The sequence below is a fragment of the Lolium perenne genome, chromosome 7 (genome assembly GCF_019359855.2).
Source record: "Lolium perenne isolate Kyuss_39 chromosome 7, Kyuss_2.0, whole genome shotgun sequence".
NCBI classification, from domain to species: Eukaryota; Viridiplantae; Streptophyta; class Magnoliopsida; order Poales; family Poaceae; genus Lolium; species Lolium perenne.
Window position 1 is genome coordinate 324359675 of NC_067250.2, and position 17200 is coordinate 324376874.

Here is a 17200-nt window from a genome sequence, read left to right on the forward strand (position 1 = left end):
CACGCGCTCCATAGGTAAACTTCTTAAACCATGCGATTGAAACTTCTTGATCATAGGAAGCGATACACCATGCGATTGAAACTTCTTAAACCATGCGATTGAAACTTCTTGATCATAGGCTTGATAGGCAGCGCCAGAGGAAGATCACGAATTGGCCTGAACATCATAGGATTCACGTGACAGCGTTCCAACACTGTTTGGAGGCGGTACGGCTTGGCGGACATGTCGAGGTTGTCCCGTACGACGCGGCCGCTTTCAACAACTATCTCCAATGGTTTCATGAAAGCACGCGTATCGAGTTAGTGAACCACGCGTACGATGAAGACATCTTGGAGGACCCCATCGCGTTCGATGAGGTTGCGCAAAGCCAGTACGACAGGGCTGCTCGGAAAGGGAGATCGACTTCTATTGCTTCCTCGCTGAACTTCGTGGTAATATATTCTCTCATTAGCTACTACATCATGTATATTGGCATGTGCTTGCTCAAATTGTGTATAATATGTTTGTCACAGTGGACCGAGATCCAAAAAACAGCTGACGATTGCGAGGTTATTTGGGATCAGAGTCATAGAGATGAAAAGCCTGTCGGACCGATGCGGCATTTCATTAAGGTATGATCACTAACTTTGAATGTAAGCTATTATGTTCGGGTGGCTTTGTAACCATTACTTTCATGACGCAGAACACTGCACGGAAGATGCGGCGGTTAGCCAACTTGCTAGGTTGCCGCCAAGGCGAAATTGCTACATCCTCTTCTGAAGAACCGGAGATTTGGACATGTGCTTAGTAATTTCTTACCGTCAAACATGTGCTTAGTAATTTCAACTTTTGTAATCTCATATGTTCATGTTTGTGAAGATTCCTGACGACACCATTCTGAGTCAAAGTATTAGTCGAGGCAAGAAGCAAGCCACACGGTCTGCGTACCAGTTGAAGCCGAGGGGCAATGCTCCAAACCGATACACTCCGGAAGATTATGTCAACCGAGGAAAGAAGGCTGTGATCGAGTCCGATGAGTAGCCGCCGCGGAGATCAGCTTTGAGGAGGATGAGGAACAATGAGGCGTCATTTTCAGAGGAGGAGGAGCAGCAGGTGCAGCAGGAAGAAGAGCCACGGCAGCGGACGAAAAGGAAGGCCGCCCGGAAGCAACCCGTGAGGAGGGGACGTCGATCTTAGATGGATTTGCTACGTGTTGTGAACTCTATCTTCGTTGATACGTATTGTGAACTCTATGTCATTTGGGACCATGTCGTCATTGCTACATGTTGTTTCAATTCTATCTTAAATTGTATGCAACTATGTGGTACGATGTTAGCTATGATGTTGTTATGTGTATGATGTGTGTGTGAAATTGCCGTTGATATGAGTAGAAATAGTGTATTCAAAACTGTTGACATATGGTAGAAATTTTCATGGTTTAGCACAAGTCACTGTGTGGCGCCCATGGCATAGGCGCCACATTGCATAGTGTGGCGCCCATGGCATCGGCGCCACACATGGCAACTTATATCAACATATATGTTGAAAACATCCAGGGGCTCCGGACGCTTAGGGACTTAGCCGTTTTAGCGACCCTGTTTATGTGGCGCCCGTGGCGCCGGCGCCACACTGCACTGTGTGGCGCCCGTGGCATCGGCGCCACACAAACATGGTCGCCAAAACGGCTAAGTCCCTAAGCGTCCGGAGCCCCTGGATGTCTTGGACAATTATAACAGGATGTGTGGCGCCCTTGCCATCGGCGCCACACTTTCAATCTGTGGCGCCCATGGGAGCGGCGCCACACATCCTGCCACGTCAGACTCGAGCACACATCAGCGTCGGCCGCGCCACGTCGGATGGGAGAGTGGCGCCGCTCGCATGGGCGCCACACAGTGAGGTGTGGCGCCGATGGGAGGGACGCCACACAAAAAGGTTAGATGGGTGAAATAGTTTGGCCAGAGGGTCAGTCTGTGCTTTTCTTTCACTTTTGGGTTATTTTTGTGTAAATCGCCGAAAAAACTAGAAAAGTTACAAGTTGAGCGCAGCACCCAAAATCTTCCATGTTCACTCTCTCTTCGTGTTCGAGTTTGATCTGCATGTTTGACAAGTGGTACCAGAGCCCCGTTTGAGTGGTTCCTGTATGGCCATGGCCGGCAGCAAGATGAACGCTGGAGAGGGATGCAAGGAGACGAGCAGCCGATCACATAACTTTTAATGTTTAAGATAAAGATACTCGAGATTCATTAGATCTAGATACGCATCCAAGAGAACACATACTACTAGCTTGGATGAACTCCCTTTCAAGTAGTGCGAACAAACTGCATTTTCAAGGAAACTGAAGGACAATCGGTGCAAAACAGTTTAGCTTGACTACAAAGGTCTTCGGCAATGTCCTATCATCCTGGAGGCTTTGGAGCTAAATGCAAAATTATTGGAACATACATGAATATACCCGTTTAATCATTCAAAAATTCAAGTGTATTTGATCATTGTCTACTGAGCAATAGTCAAGTAATTTTGAAGGTAGGTTTAGACTTGTCTAAAGGGCTAAATAACAAACAGAGGAAGAAGGCGTTGATGATGTTGATCTGTTAAGTAAATAAATACCATAAGATTGTTGGATCCGCATTTAGGGAGGAAAAATTCCTTGGAGTGACGAAGAGAATTCTTTGCTTGTTTCCGATTGCCCAGTTGGTTCTAGTGAAGTATATCGCTCTGGTGTGGTTAGTGGCAATTTGAAGTGTGCTTCGGTGGAGTTCTTGGCCTTACATGAGTACTGAAGTCAATATCAGTTTCCTAGTACACCTGATTGCTAGCAGATTTCAGTTACTCACTCGCATGAGAACATGACATAGTTTCACAATGACAAATGCTGGGGAGCTATATTTATCTAATAAGCTCACTGTTAATCACGCAATTGTACTGATTGGACGGGAGCATCAAGCTTTGTGAGAATGCCAATTCTATAGAGCACACACCCACCTATATGTGTCTCCCGATTTTTGTAGCCTTGTATTTTTAGATCTAGTACTTTTTCTAATATAATAGTAATTAATTTGGTCCAACTTATGTGCACACCTCGATTTGGTTCAATTCAATACTTCTCGAGGATTTATAGTAAACCTTTTTACTTTGTTGTGACTCATCATGTTACAAACCGTCTGTTTTCTTATTAATACAACCTTGCTTTATTGTGTTATATTTTCATTTTTAATAATAAATATCATATTTAACATTAAAATAAAACTTCTATATTGCCTTGTTTACTAGTATGTTTTTTTACATTTGTATTCATCACAATCTCAATGAAAGAAAAAGGATAAGCCTAGTCAAGAAATTAATGCATGCCGCTTGATGTATTGTAGCAAGTGCAAGTCTATGTGTATGCTCATCCATATTGTCCTCAGGATCTTGCTCGAGTGTAGTAGATTGTATACATACTGTTTATGTGGAACTAATAACACTATTCTAGAGTGTGTGAGTTGTAACCATTAGTTTTCATTTAACACTCCCCACTCTAGCTCCTTGGCGGGGATGGTGGTCTCTTGCTAAACTTTCTCATTTAGCTATCGGAATTAATGGTTAGCTAAACAAAACTATCCGTGCACATTTCTCGGGCCGGGCCTAAAAATCCTAAAGTTGAATACCTAGGCCTAAGCCTGGCATGGTCCAACCATTAGACTTACAAACCAGGCTCGAGCAAGATCTTAGCCTAAATCCCATTTGTGCAATCCCAAGCCCGACCCGATATGTAAGCCTGCCATGGGATTTTTGGGCCATGTCGCGTCCAGCCATCCGGGCCACGCTGTCCATGCCCAGATATACTTTGTATCAAAATCGTATTTTTCATACCGTGGCTAAGTGTTTAAAATTAAAATACCATAATATCTCACGATGGGCGTCCTAGATTAACATCGGGCCCTGCAGTCCGTGGGGTCCTTTTTCTCTATGTAAATTTGTTAGCTATAAAAATGCACTAATTTACTATTACATGATCCCCTTTAACCGTTACAAAGTGTCTAACATCACGTGCTAGAGTTGGCTATTGCATTAGACTAACTATACGGCTAGTATCTTAGGCTAGTCATAGTGGGGAGTAACATAGAGTGGTAACATGTACATGTTACTAATCTATCACTAGTAAAGAATATCTTACTAGTCGCGTGCTGAATTTGACTACCAGTCGTGTACCCCAGCCCGCTAGTGGTACCTTGCCAGCGGTAAGATGTTACTACTACAAGAACTTGGAGTATGAATGATGAAATAGGGCTGACGTTTGAGAAATCCGTCAGCGAATGTCTTTTTTCCATGACAGTATCGCATTTTCGCGTCACATGTCGTGTTTTGGGCCGCTCGGCCCCGAAAACCATGGCAGACGGCCTCTAAACATCAACGATTGTCCAAAAAGAAACGCCGCGGGTGGTAGGCGGCCCGAACTGCGGTCTCGGGTGGGAGGGGGCGTCACAAGATCTGGACTCCAGACCGATGGAAACACCTGAGTTTACATACCAGAAAATGGTGTTAACCAAATTTTAAGTAATTTTAGGAAAATGTGGATATGGAAATGAATTTACACACCGGAAAATTGTTTTAACCAATTTTCAAGTAATTTTAGCGCGATATGCCATTTAGCCAACCTGTTTTTTTTTTGTTAATGAAGTCGTTACTTGTGTAAAAAAATAAAGTGGCTAAATGTTTTTTCTATGATTGAACTAGAAACTATCGTGTAGTATATCACAATGTAATTAAGATAGATGTGCTGCTAATGACTAATTTTATGCCGCGTGTCTAGGTTACTATGGTAGTTAAACTTAGAACTTGTTCAATATTTAGTTGGATTTAATTAATACATAAATTGCTAACTATTTCAACATTATCTTACCTAAGGCGACCAAGCGTTTTCTCACTTTGGCATTTATAAACAGGACAACATGAAAATGAACTAACTACTATAATCGTTCTATAATGCCATGATTTGCCTAATTATAACGCCACTAGAAGAACAAAAGGTAAAATGCCGTGCATGCACAGATGAATTATTAGGTAGCATACTCCTACATAGGTATAGCTTATGTTCATGACAAAAATAGAAAGGAATGTGATGTCGGCACTTATATAACTATGACATTCGCCCTCCATTAACCTTGTCACTTTTGTTTCTTTGCTGAGTTTAATATGAACATTTTAGCATCTAATGCATGTGCCAGCCAATTAGCCATGCATGACCCACTTAAGATGAAAGCTAGCATATAATAAACGGCAAGAATCACACCAACGAAAATTTGAATTGCAGGAAAAACGGCGCCCGTCCGTTGCATTTGCAGTCCCTATTCCCTAGTATCTTTAACTTTTGTTAGACAGAGACAGAGGCATGTTGCTGACGTGGACGCCAATGTTGACAACAGTTCGTTGAATGATAGTATTTTTGTAGTGTGTTGACTCCTTTTCTTATTCCTATAACAAGTCTTGCAGCAAATCAGGTACCATCTTTATCTTTGTGCATTCCCGTTTGGTGGGGGAACAAAATTTCCATTGCTTTTAAAGAGTGGACGCCAGACTCAACCGGAGCAAGAGAGATGCATTTGCATGGAATATTGTTCCAAATCCCAAGGTAGATAAACTTGAGTTTGACACTAGGGTGGAATATAATAATTCAGACTTTTTCACCTGCATTTTTTCTATTTGTCAAAAAAAATCCCATTTTCATCTATATTTCGCGACAATAAATTATTAATATTCCCTCCGTCCGAAAAAGATATTTTTAAATTTGGATGTATCTAAACATGATTTGGTGTATAGATAAATGAGCATCTTTTTTTTACGGAAGGAGTAGTAAAAAAAAGTTTATACAGTTCAAAAAAAATGTTTATAGCACAAAATCAAAGTCCTGACGTTTTTTTTAAAGCCCTTTTCTCTCATTCGTTGTTTAGGGTAATATTTCTAGGCCCAACTTATGCGGCCCACTACGATTTCTAGGCCACGGCGGGTCGCGCTCACGCCCAAGCTGTCTCGAAAGCGGACCGCGCGTGCTGCCCTAAACCACGGCAAGACCCACCGGCCGTCGAAGCGCCGCCGCACACTCTGCGTCCCCATCGCCGCGCCGCCCGGCGGCACAGGTTCCAAGCCGCCGACTCTCCGCCCCCGCGCGTAAGTTCCCACTCAACCTCCCTTTGCGATGCCCGAATCGCTGCTTCGTGCAGCATCAATCGCTACAACTTTTGGTCGATTTGGTTCATCTAGATGGATAGACTGCAGGCTTTAGTAATCACAATTCACAAGTACGGGATACGATTGTTGAAACATCTTTGCCTCTGTATGTATAATGCAACTCGTTTCTGAGCTACGGAGGAAGACTGAATTTGGTTGCATCTGTAAAATGCCACTGCCTACATTCTAATCCCCACTAGTACTTGTTTAGTCTGAATTCTACTTAGATCGATTCTCTGTAAGGACCTGATTAGGCTCAAAATTGCATCCAATTGCCATCAGCAGAGTGGCAGTGCACTGGCAAAGAGTTCAGCTACATGTCATGTTTGCGAAGTTACCATAAAGCCGAACCCGTATATCTCCCATCAGTGGTTCCTAACCTCTGCACTAAATTCCCCCTGGCAGGCGCGCCTAGTGGAGAGCAATGGACCAGACGAGCTCCGCCGCCGCGGCAACTCCTCATCATCCAAGAGCGAAGGCCACCCTGGTTCTCGGAGCAGAGTCCTTCGCGGTCAGCTCCGAGTCCGGTACACTGTCGGAGCAGCTGGCGGCGACGAGGGAGAGGAGCATGGTCATCCTCAAGGACTACATCACCAGGAACAACGCCCCGAACGACGTCCCGGATGAGTCCATCGAGGGCTTGTCTGACGACGAGGGCGAGGCTCTCGCTAAGAATCCGCCGAAGAAATCTAAGAAGCAGAAGTGATGTGTCTTGTCCCTTGCTGAATGTTCCTTGTGACACACATTGTTAGGCACTTGTCTGCTTTGTGTAAAGAACTGCTATCTGATGATATGCGAAGGGGAGGTCTGCCCCTTGCTGTATGACTCAAATTTTAGATGTTTTGCTTTGTTTATATGGGATTCAGCACGAGAGCTCTTTGTTGTCAAATGTCAATGTGCACGAAGGCACCAACCACTTGAAATCCAACAAGAAACAGGTCTTTTGATCGCGGTCAAAATTTCCATTTGTGTTTTAGTGTATTTTCTCTAGATTACATGCATCCAACTGTGGAAATGTCTTACGGCATGTATTCTGAAATGTTTGAGCTAGCAGACTGCAGAGTGATCAAATAGGTTCATGCTCGTTTCATGTTTCATGTTCTGTTAGATGAAACGAGCATTAACCTACTGATATCTATTGGGATAAGGGCATCTCCAGCGGGGTCCCCAAAAATGCGTCTGCTACCACCTCCAGCGGGGCGACGCATAGTGACCGGAGCGTCCGCGGCGATGCAAACGTGGCCCAAATATGCGCCAGGTTTGTGTCTCCGCGGACGCAGCGGTTGTCCGCCCGGCCCTTGCACGGGCCCGCCTGGCAGGGGCACAGCTGCTTCGTCTTCCGCGGAATTACTTACGGGCGGCGCGCTGCAGCCTTTCCAGGGCCGCGTTAATGGCGTGCCTCGGCTTCCGCGAGCGTGCGCAGCTGGACGGCGTCGCAGTGGCAGGACATTAAAGGTGATATGGCTTCCGAGCCTCTTAAAGGGCCGCTGCCGGCGCCCATTTCCCCGACCACACCATTGCCAAAGCCAATACAATCCACCCCACCGACGCCATGGGGAAGAAATGCTGATCCTTCCGCAAGACCAAGAACGACCACGAGGCTAGCGGCTCGCGGTCCGGCAAGAAGCCACGGATCGGGCGGTACGTCCGCATCGACTTCGCGTGCCGCCTTTCGGAGGAAAAACGGCCGGTGCCATGGCCAGACGTAAACCTGCCTGGAGGAGGCTGGTACCTCAACTCCAGGCGCGTGCCGGTACCCCCAGTGCCGCGCGAAGGCCGAGAGCGCCGGGACGAGGTGCGCCGCCGCCGAGCCATCTTTCCGCCGGATCTCCAAGAAGATCCGGCGTACGCGCTCAACTCCTACAACTGGATCTCCTTCGGAACGTGGGAGTTCGACGCGCGCCGCCGCGCTGGCTACCTCGGCGACGTCGAGTACTTCGACCGCGAGATCGCCGCGGAAGAAGAGGAGAACGACCAGGAGGACGCGGACGAGGACGAGGACGAGGAGGAGGACGAGCAGGTGGAGCGCGCAGAGTACGACCACGACGATGGCGGGCCGGCGTGGGATCCGGAGACCCAGCCGCCGGACATTACCGAGGAGGAGGCCATTGCCATGGCACTGGCCAACAGCGAGCGCGACGAGCTCAACGAGATCGCTTTGTGGGACGGGCTCGCAATCCAGCTCCGCGAGTCCGCGCTGCTGCAGGGTAGGCCGGCGACTCCTCCGGCCACGCCGACGCGTTCCAGCGACCGCGCTCCGGCTGCTGCTCCGGCCTAGGATCCCTGGCCACCTTCACCACAGCTGCGCAGGCGACGGCCTGGCCGCAGTTGCCGCAGCCTGTCCTACCTCCTCCACCGCCGGCGTACCAGCTTCCATGGCCGACGCCGGAGTTCATCGACCTCGTCAGCGACGACGACCTACCTAGGTTTTTTATGGCCTTTTTATGTTTTTTATTAATGTAAACTATGACTTTATGAATGGGAAAAAAAATTTATGCGTCGTTCCGCTGGAGCCACCCCCGCCGCAAACGGACGCGCGGACGATTTCGACCATTTCGGCCGACGCAAAGGGACGTGACGCGTCCGAAATGCGTCGTCCCGCTGGAGATGCCCTAAGGAGTGCTTCCCAATGGCGCTTGTGTAGATGACTAGGTCCTTCTGTTCACCATTCACCAGTACATACTTGATGCTACCTGTAGACTTTAGATCCATCCCTTGATTATTTTTTTCTTCATATTATCATGTACTTATGTCATATGTGCTTTTGATGCTCAAGATCAACTAAGTTGTCTCCAATTGGTGTAGGTGTTCGTACTGAAATATTGAACACTACACCATTGTCAGAAATGCCGTGGCTGGTGAAACTTTTCTCATTGCCACCATGAATCTCGGAGGGTGTGATGGGATTTTAAGAGAGCCAACCTTCGTGTGATGAGAGAGAGAGAGAGACAACCTTCCTCCATTCAGATTTGATTGGCCTTTGTGAAAACGATACAAGGAAGGTCTACAGTATGATACCTTTGTTTTTAAACAGTAGGCTTAAAGAGCCCGACTTTGAATTAACAAAGCCATCAACCGGCCAGGAAGACAACACAACTCCAACACAGACACCGACACCGCTGGGGTTACCAGCTTACAATACAAGCACATATCCGAGCGGAAAACGGCACCCAAAAATAACAGCAAACGACTACCACCAACTAAGATAAACTTGAAAACTTGAGGTCTTCGTCTCGAGCAAATGAAGAGTGAAGGGTGTCGCCGGCAGACCGTCACCGGAATCCTCACCAGCCGACTACACACGAGCAACCGCCGGGCGCAAGTGACCATGGAACGAGAAGCAAGAGAACGCCGAGGTCTCAAAAGCAACGCCTCCAAGAAGGGGAGCGACACCAAGGTGACGCCGTTGCTCGGCCCAACAAGGGCCAAGGTTTTCACCTAGAGACATCCGACCATGAAGGGGCAGCGTCGAGGCTCAACGAAGACGCCTCCAAGGAGGAGAATGGCGCCCAAGAGCGTCACCGTCATTGGCTCTGGACGTCTGATACCTTTGTAACGCACCAATTATTTGTTAGATGGATTGGTGTGGAATCAAGAGGCAATTGGGAATTTTCAGAATTGAGGAACCATGAAGAAGGAAAACCCTATGCTACGGTAGAGTTTGATTGATTCTCCTTTGTTACTTCTCATTCATGCCAGACTCGGTTTATAAACCTTTCGTGCTGAAAGTCTACAGCAACATGATTACTATAACTACAACACTATTTCAACAGTAACAAACTAAATCTAAAAACGATATGGGAGGCATATTTTTGCCGGGAATCGCTATTCCTTATTAGGCTCCGATCTAGACCGTCAATCTTGACTTATGAACTCATCGTCCTCCTCCGTCAATCAATAACAGTATGCAGGGAAGACGAACATTTGAACAATATAACTTCAGAGTATCAGGCCGTAATGCCTGAAAGTGCTGACAAGGTGGGAGAGGCGGGAGAGCTATCTCGTTGCGGCGTCTTTCATAAAGTTGTATAAACCATTTTGTTTATCGAGCAAGGTTTAAGGAAAATAGACGTGCTTCTTTCTGTGATGATGTACTCCATCTTTCTCTTAATATAAGATGCTAATAACAACCAATTATAGTTTGGCGGAGGGAGTACTAGTCTTTATTTTAAGGAAGAAATAGTCTTTTTTTTGTTAGGTGCACTTACATCTCTCCACCTAGATATTTAACAATCTAAAAGTGGATCTCAAATTCTCAATGCATGCAAGTACACTAACATAGTGAGTGATATATATTAATCATTATCTACAATTTATTTTTACATCAGGAGATTCAGCGAAATGAATGCTTTTATTACAAGAAAATATAATTAAATTTTGCAAAATATTTCCACGTAATATGATTTAAATTTAAGGAAAATGCTAATAGTGATGATGAATGTATGAATTGTTACATAGAATATTATATGTTAGTATTTAATGACACATCGTAAGTGACTAACTATGTTCTATGTACAATAAAAATATACTCGTTAAAATTTTATATTGACAAAATAAGTTACAAATCAGTAAAAAAGTTTACTATAAATATAAACAAGGCATAGATAATCTATATTAGCAAATGGAACACAAAGCTTTGATACTGATGCACTTGCATACAGGTGCAGAACTTTTTTATTAACATTTGATATTTAAAAGAGTTCAAAATATTCAAGATATGATATGCATGAGAAATCATTTTTTTCATCGTAAATATTGACAATTAACTTAGAATGAGAGAATGTATATCAACCCAATTCAATGGAGAAATTAAATGAATAATTGATAAATCTATTTATTTTAAATGGAAAAGTCAATGAATCATTTGTTTCCAAAGTTTGAAAGAAACATTCACGATTCATGTTTAATTTGTTCTGTATAAATTATGGTAAAAAATATAGATTATGGATTTTACTCATACTTTAGGTATTGTAGTTGATGTATAGTAAACCGATTCTCGTCTCATGTGGAATCAAATATAGATACACTACTAAATTCCGTAGACCATCTTAATATTGTCATTCATTTCATCACTAAAAAAAGCATTCTAATTGGTATTTCCATTGTACATTAACTTTGTTGGTTCGGATAACTTATGCTAAAAATTTCTTTGTCTGACTTATCGCAGACGGATGCCGATTGCCGACAGCTCATGGCTGCTTGTGTTTAGTGCTTGCACTAGAGTCTCGACTTTTTTTTTTGTAAACGAGCTACATGGAGCTCAGTAGCTGAAAGGACTTTTCGCCTAGGATGTATCTTCACTAATCAGTTTGTTTGTGCATGTATGCGTAAATATTTTCATGATTTCAGCAACTATCTGAACTACCATTGGATTTCCTTGCTAGCTATTCAGAAACACGAGTGCATGGTCCGGTTTTCTTTCAATATTTCTCAGTTACCGCTTTGGAACATTTTATCATGCGCCTGGATACGTGCATGTTGTAGTCTTTTTCTGAGTGCAGCGTCTTGGTATAAATCACAACTTCCAGGTCACACAGAACATTGTGATTCAGTGTATTTTACATCTCTACATTACACACATCTAATTGTGCTCAAATGCTTTCAACAGGCTTCATTAACCATGTAGTTTTTTAGGTTCCTTAAACATAGGACAAAAATGTACTAAAACTATGTTCCCAAGTCATATCAAAATTCCTGAAGCTTCTCCCTCGTGGCTTCCTTGGTGTATCCTAATCTCTCTTCGAACATGCTGAAAAGCTTGAAGAGCTGTCAGTCAGTTTGGTCACGCACTCCGAGATGGCATGAATCTAAAGACAATCAGGTCAAGCATACCATATCCTGAGCAGCATTTTGCGTAATCTCCATTTGCATTAATCATACAATTGATCAAAACCATCACTATCTTGGCCATCGCTTGTCGGTGTAACACGACGCAGTTCATCAAGTACCTCGGTAAAATCATTCGGAGGGGGGCACGAAAATTCAAGTGCCTTTCCTGAATGAGGATGCTTAAATCTAAAAAATAAACAATGACCAAAGTCAAATAAAAGAAAATTGTACTTAAAAGGAAATGAGACAAAAAAATTAGTAAGATGCTCAAACTTGGATAATACCTACCCAAGCAATGCAGCATGGAGACATGGCCTGTCTATCTTCGATACCAGATTTGAAACATCGCCATGATATTTCGAAGGAGTTCTGGGTCTCAAAAGTGACAATGCCATGCTTTTGGTACCTCCATATGTTTCATCACCAAGTAGGGGATTCCCTACATATTTTGCATGTGCTCGGATCTGAAAGCAAAAGGTGCAGGTTCATTAGAAGATAAAATAAGTGATTCTATTTGGAGTATTATTTTTCCAACATTGAGATGTACACTCTATACAATTCGAATTCCAACTGTTTCTTAGAATGCTTTTTAAGTCACAACCAATTCAAACAAATATTGTAATTGCGATGCTCCTCCCAAAACTACGAGATTATCATGTAACATTTTTTATATCACCTGGTGAGTACGCCCTGTCTCCAATCTCCACTCTACCAGTGCAGATCCACCACCACAAAAAAACCTCTCTTACTTTATACCTGTAGAATTTCTTGAAATAGAAGAGAAATAAATTCATGATACTGGCAAACCATCTAAGCTAGGAAGCATGGAGAGTGTCCAGGTCAAAGCAGTCAAACACAAGGAATTAAGTTAATCCTTATTTACACTAGTCAGCATAATTATCTAGGAATATGAAGAATTTGTTCACCATGCATATACAACAACAACACAGGCTGGTTCATATAGAAGAACTTGCCTTTAGCGACAACAGATCATTTCATCTAGCAGAACATCGCATTTGAATAGAAACTGCAAAGTATTTATTCAAATATGGTATTTTTAGTATATATGCTTTACCAAGTAGCTCTATTTAAGCCGAACAGCTTTGGAGAAGCAGCATCGAACCACAAAAGAGAAGGCACAAGTCAAAAGCATGAATCACCTACTAGCAGCATGCTTTGCATATCTGTGGCCTGAACCAGGAGCAGCAACCATACGTATCCGGTTGTTAGGATCACGAGATATAGGAACTTCAATTCTGGCAGAATTTGGACTAGGTACACCACAAGTAAGACTGATATATACCCTACTTATTGTATGCAGCTTGAATTGCTCTGCCAATTCAGCATGAGAATGCTCATCCTGTCAACAAGGTTAACTAACTTGACACATCAAAGTCAAGATAACTAACTTTTGGTCGATTTGGTTCATCTAGATGAGTAGGATAGACATCAGGCTTTAGTTATCACAATTACTGGTTACGATTTCGGAAACATCTATGCCTCTGTATGTATGCGACGCGTTTCTGAGCTTTGGAGAAAGACTGAATTTGCTTGCAGTGTGTAGGGGCAGAGCCGCATCATTACAATGTCAACGCTTACATTCTAATCCCAATAAGTACTTGGTTAGTCTGAATTCTACTTAGTCGGTTCTCTGTAAGGGCCTGATTAGGCTCAAAATTGCCTCCAATTGCCATCAGCAGACATTGCTTTGCACTGGCAAAGAGTTCAGCTACATGTCAAGTTTGCCAAGTTACCATAACCCGTAGATCTCCTATCAGAGGTTCCTGATCTCTGCACTGAATTTTCCTGGCAGGCGCGCCTAGTGGAGATTGGAGAACCAATGGACCAGACGAGCTCCGCCGCCGCGGAGACTCCTCATCCGAGAGCGAAGGCCACCCTGGTTCTCGGAGGAGAGTCCTTCGCGGTCAGCTCCGAGTCCGGTACACCGTCGGAGCAGCTGGCGGCGATGAGGGAGAAGAGCATGGTCATCCTCAAGGACTACATCACCAGGCACAACGCCCCGAACGACGTCCCGGATGAGTCTGTCGAGGGCTTGTCTGACGACGAGGGCGAGGCGCTCGCTAAAAACCCGCCCAAGAAATCTAAGAAGCAGAAGTGATGTGTCTTGTCCCTTGCTGAATGTTCCTTGTGACACACATTGTTAGGCACTTGTCTGCTTTGTGTAAAGAACTGCTATCTGATGATATGCGAAGGGGAGGTCTGCCCCTTGCTGTATGACTCAAATTTTAGATGTTTTGCTTTGTTTATATGGGATTCAGCACGAGAGCTCTTTGTTGTCAAATGTCAATGTGCACGAAGGCACCAACCACTTGAAATCCAACAAGAAACAGGTCTTTTGATCGCGGTCAAAATTTCCATTTGTGTTTTAGTGTATTTTCTCTAGATTACATGCATCCAACTGTGGAAATGTCTTACGGCATGTATTCTGAAATGTTTGAGCTAGCAGACTGCAGAGTGATCAAATAGGTTCATGCTCGTTTCATGTTCTGTTAAATGTTGGATTGGCATCGTAAATTCTACTTGCGCGGTATTACTTATTTCTATTGGGAAAAGGAGTGCTTCCGAATGGTGCTTGTGTAGATGACTAGGTCCTTTTGTTCATCATTCAACAGTATACCATGTAGTTATGTGATATGTGCTTTTGATGCTCAAGATCAACTAAGTTGTCTCCAATTGGTGTAGGTGTTCGTACTGAAATATTGAACACTACACCGTTGTCAGAAATGCTGCGGCTCGTGAAACTTTTCTCATTGCCACCATGAATCTGGGAGGGTGATGGGGTTTTAAGAGAGAGCCAACCTTCGTGTGATGGGATTTAAAGAGAGAGCGTGAATCTTCCTCCATTCAGATTTGATTGGCATCTGCGAAAACGATACTGTACAAGGTCTACAGTCTGATACCTTTGTATTGGGAATTTTCAGAATTGAGGAACCATGAAGAAGGAAAACCCTATGCTACGCTAGAGTTTGATTGATTCTCCTTTGTTACTTCTGATTCATACCAGGCTCGGTTTATAAACCTTTCGAGCCGAAAATCTACAGCAACATGATTACTATAACTACAACACTATTGCAGCAGTAATAAACTAAATCTAAAAACGATATGGGAAGCATATTTTTGCCGGGAATCACTATTCCTTAATAGGCTCCGATCTAGACCGTCAATCTTCACTTATGAACTAATCGTTCTCCTCTGTCGATCAATAACTGTTGAAACAGTATGCAGCGAAGACGAACACTTGAACAATATAACTAATGCCTGACACCGCTTACAAGGTGGGAGAGGCGGGAGAGCTATCTTGTTGCGGCGTCTTTCATAAAGTTGTAAAAACCATTTTGTTTATCGAGCAAGGTTTAATGAAAATATACGTGCTTCTTTCTGTGATGATGTACTCCCTCTTTCTCTTAAGATAAGATGCTAATAACAACCAATTATAGTCTGGCACGGAGGGAGTACTAGTCTTTATTTTAAGGAAGATATAGTCTATTTTTTTTTTGTTAGGTGCACTTACATCTCTCGACCTAGATATTTAACAATCTAAAAGTGGATCTCAATACATGAAAGTACACTAACATAGCGAGTGATATATATTAATCGTTATCTACAGTTTATTTTTTTTACATAAGGAGATTCAGCGAAATGAATGCTTTTATTACAAGAAAATTTAATTAAATTTTGCAAAAAAAAATCCGCGTAATATGATTTAAATTTAAGGAAAATGCTAATAGTGATGATGATTGTATGAATTGTTACATAGAATATTATATGTTTATATTTAATGACGCATCATAAGTGACTAACTACGTTGTATGTACAATAAAAAATATACTCGCTATAATTTTATATTGACAAAATAAGTTACAAATAAGTAAAAAAATTTACTATAAACAAGGCATACTAAATATAATCTCTACGAGTAAACATAGCTCAAAGATTTGATAGTGGTGCACATGTATACAGGTGCAAAACTTGTTTATTAGTACTTGATATCTAAAAGAGGTCAAAATATTGAAGATATGATATGTATGAGAAATTATATTTTTTATCCTAAAAATTGACAATTAACTCATAATGAATTAATGAGAGAATGTATATCAACCAAATTCCACGGATAAATGAATAATTGATAAATCTATTTATTTTAAATGGAAAAGTCATTGAATCATTTGTTTCCAAAGTTTGAAAGAAACATTCACGATTCATGTTTAATTTGTTATCTATAAATTATGGAAAATATAGATTATTTATTTTACTCACAATTTAGGTATTGTAGTTGATGTATACTAAACCGATTCTCGTCTAATGTGGAATCAAATATAGATACACTACTAAATTCCGTAGACCATCTTAATATTGTCATTCATTTCATCACTAGGAAAAGTATTCTAATTGGTATTTCCATTATACATTATCTTTGTTGGGCCCGATAACTTATGCTAAAAATCTCAAACTACAATACATTATTTCTTTAAAAATTGTGGCATTAAATCGGTGTAGTAGGTGAGTGCGTCACTTTGGAGGATATTCTTCATGGAGTTCTTTTGAATTTTTCTAAATCGACATTTTGAAGTTTCAAAATATTCTGAAAAAAATATTAAATGTAGACATTGATGACTTCTGCCCATTTGCGAAAAAAAAACGAATACAAAATATTATGTATTCCGGGCTATGTAAAAACGCAACATTTCTAGATCTAATGTTCTGAACGATTCAAAACTCGAAAATCTTTTAGAATTGTCAGTATTTATCATTTTTGTGTAGACCAAAATACAAATGATTTCACGTTGAGATTTTGCAGCGCTCGTAGAATACTTCATTGTCAACGTCAAGGTTTCTTTGGGTTTTTTGAAAATTCAAAATGTCAGTTTCAAAACAAAAAAAATATAAAAAAAAAACTAGCTCTAGGGAGCATGTTCTCCAAAGTGAATTTACGTGTAAGTTCACTTTTGTTCGAGATCCACCCCTCCTCTATAGTCATGAGCTTTTAGGGTGTGCGAATGTAGAAACATATCCACGCACTATAAAGGTGACACTCGCCCCGGGTAGAAGTTATTGTTATTTTTGGAACACAAAAGTTTCTTTTCTCTTTTTTTTTGGTTTCTATATTTTTGTATACATAGTTGCCCAAGTAATACACATAGATCTAATGTTAGAAACATGCATT

At 42.4% G+C, this 17200-nt stretch overlaps 2 protein-coding genes across 2 annotated transcripts; both read left to right on the forward strand.

Moving 5' to 3' along the window:
* The first annotated feature begins 5965 nt into the window (after window positions 1-5965).
* LOC127314644 (uncharacterized) lies at window positions 5966-7137 on the forward strand. The gene is made up of 2 exons (XM_051345150.2): window positions 5966-6126; window positions 6592-7137. The coding sequence occupies exon 2, from the start codon at window positions 6611-6613 to the stop codon at window positions 6890-6892; it is 282 nt and encodes a 93-aa protein (XP_051201110.1). The 5' UTR covers window positions 5966-6126; window positions 6592-6610; the 3' UTR covers window positions 6893-7137.
* Window positions 7138-13855: 6718 nt separating this feature from the next.
* On the forward strand, window positions 13856-14379 carry LOC127314646 (uncharacterized). Its single transcript, XM_051345151.1, has one exon. It carries the CDS (start codon window positions 13856-13858, stop codon window positions 14132-14134), a length of 279 nt encoding a protein of 92 aa, XP_051201111.1. The 3' UTR covers window positions 14135-14379.
* Window positions 14380-17200: the final 2821 nt, after the last annotated feature.

Excerpts from the sequence above, each read along its gene's own strand:
- LOC127314644 (XM_051345150.2), top strand. The coding sequence starts at position 6,611 with ATGGACCAGACGAGCTCCGCCGCCGCGGCAACTCCTCATCATCCAAGA.
- LOC127314646 (XM_051345151.1), top strand. The coding sequence starts at position 13,856 with ATGGACCAGACGAGCTCCGCCGCCGCGGAGACTCCTCATCCGAGAGCG.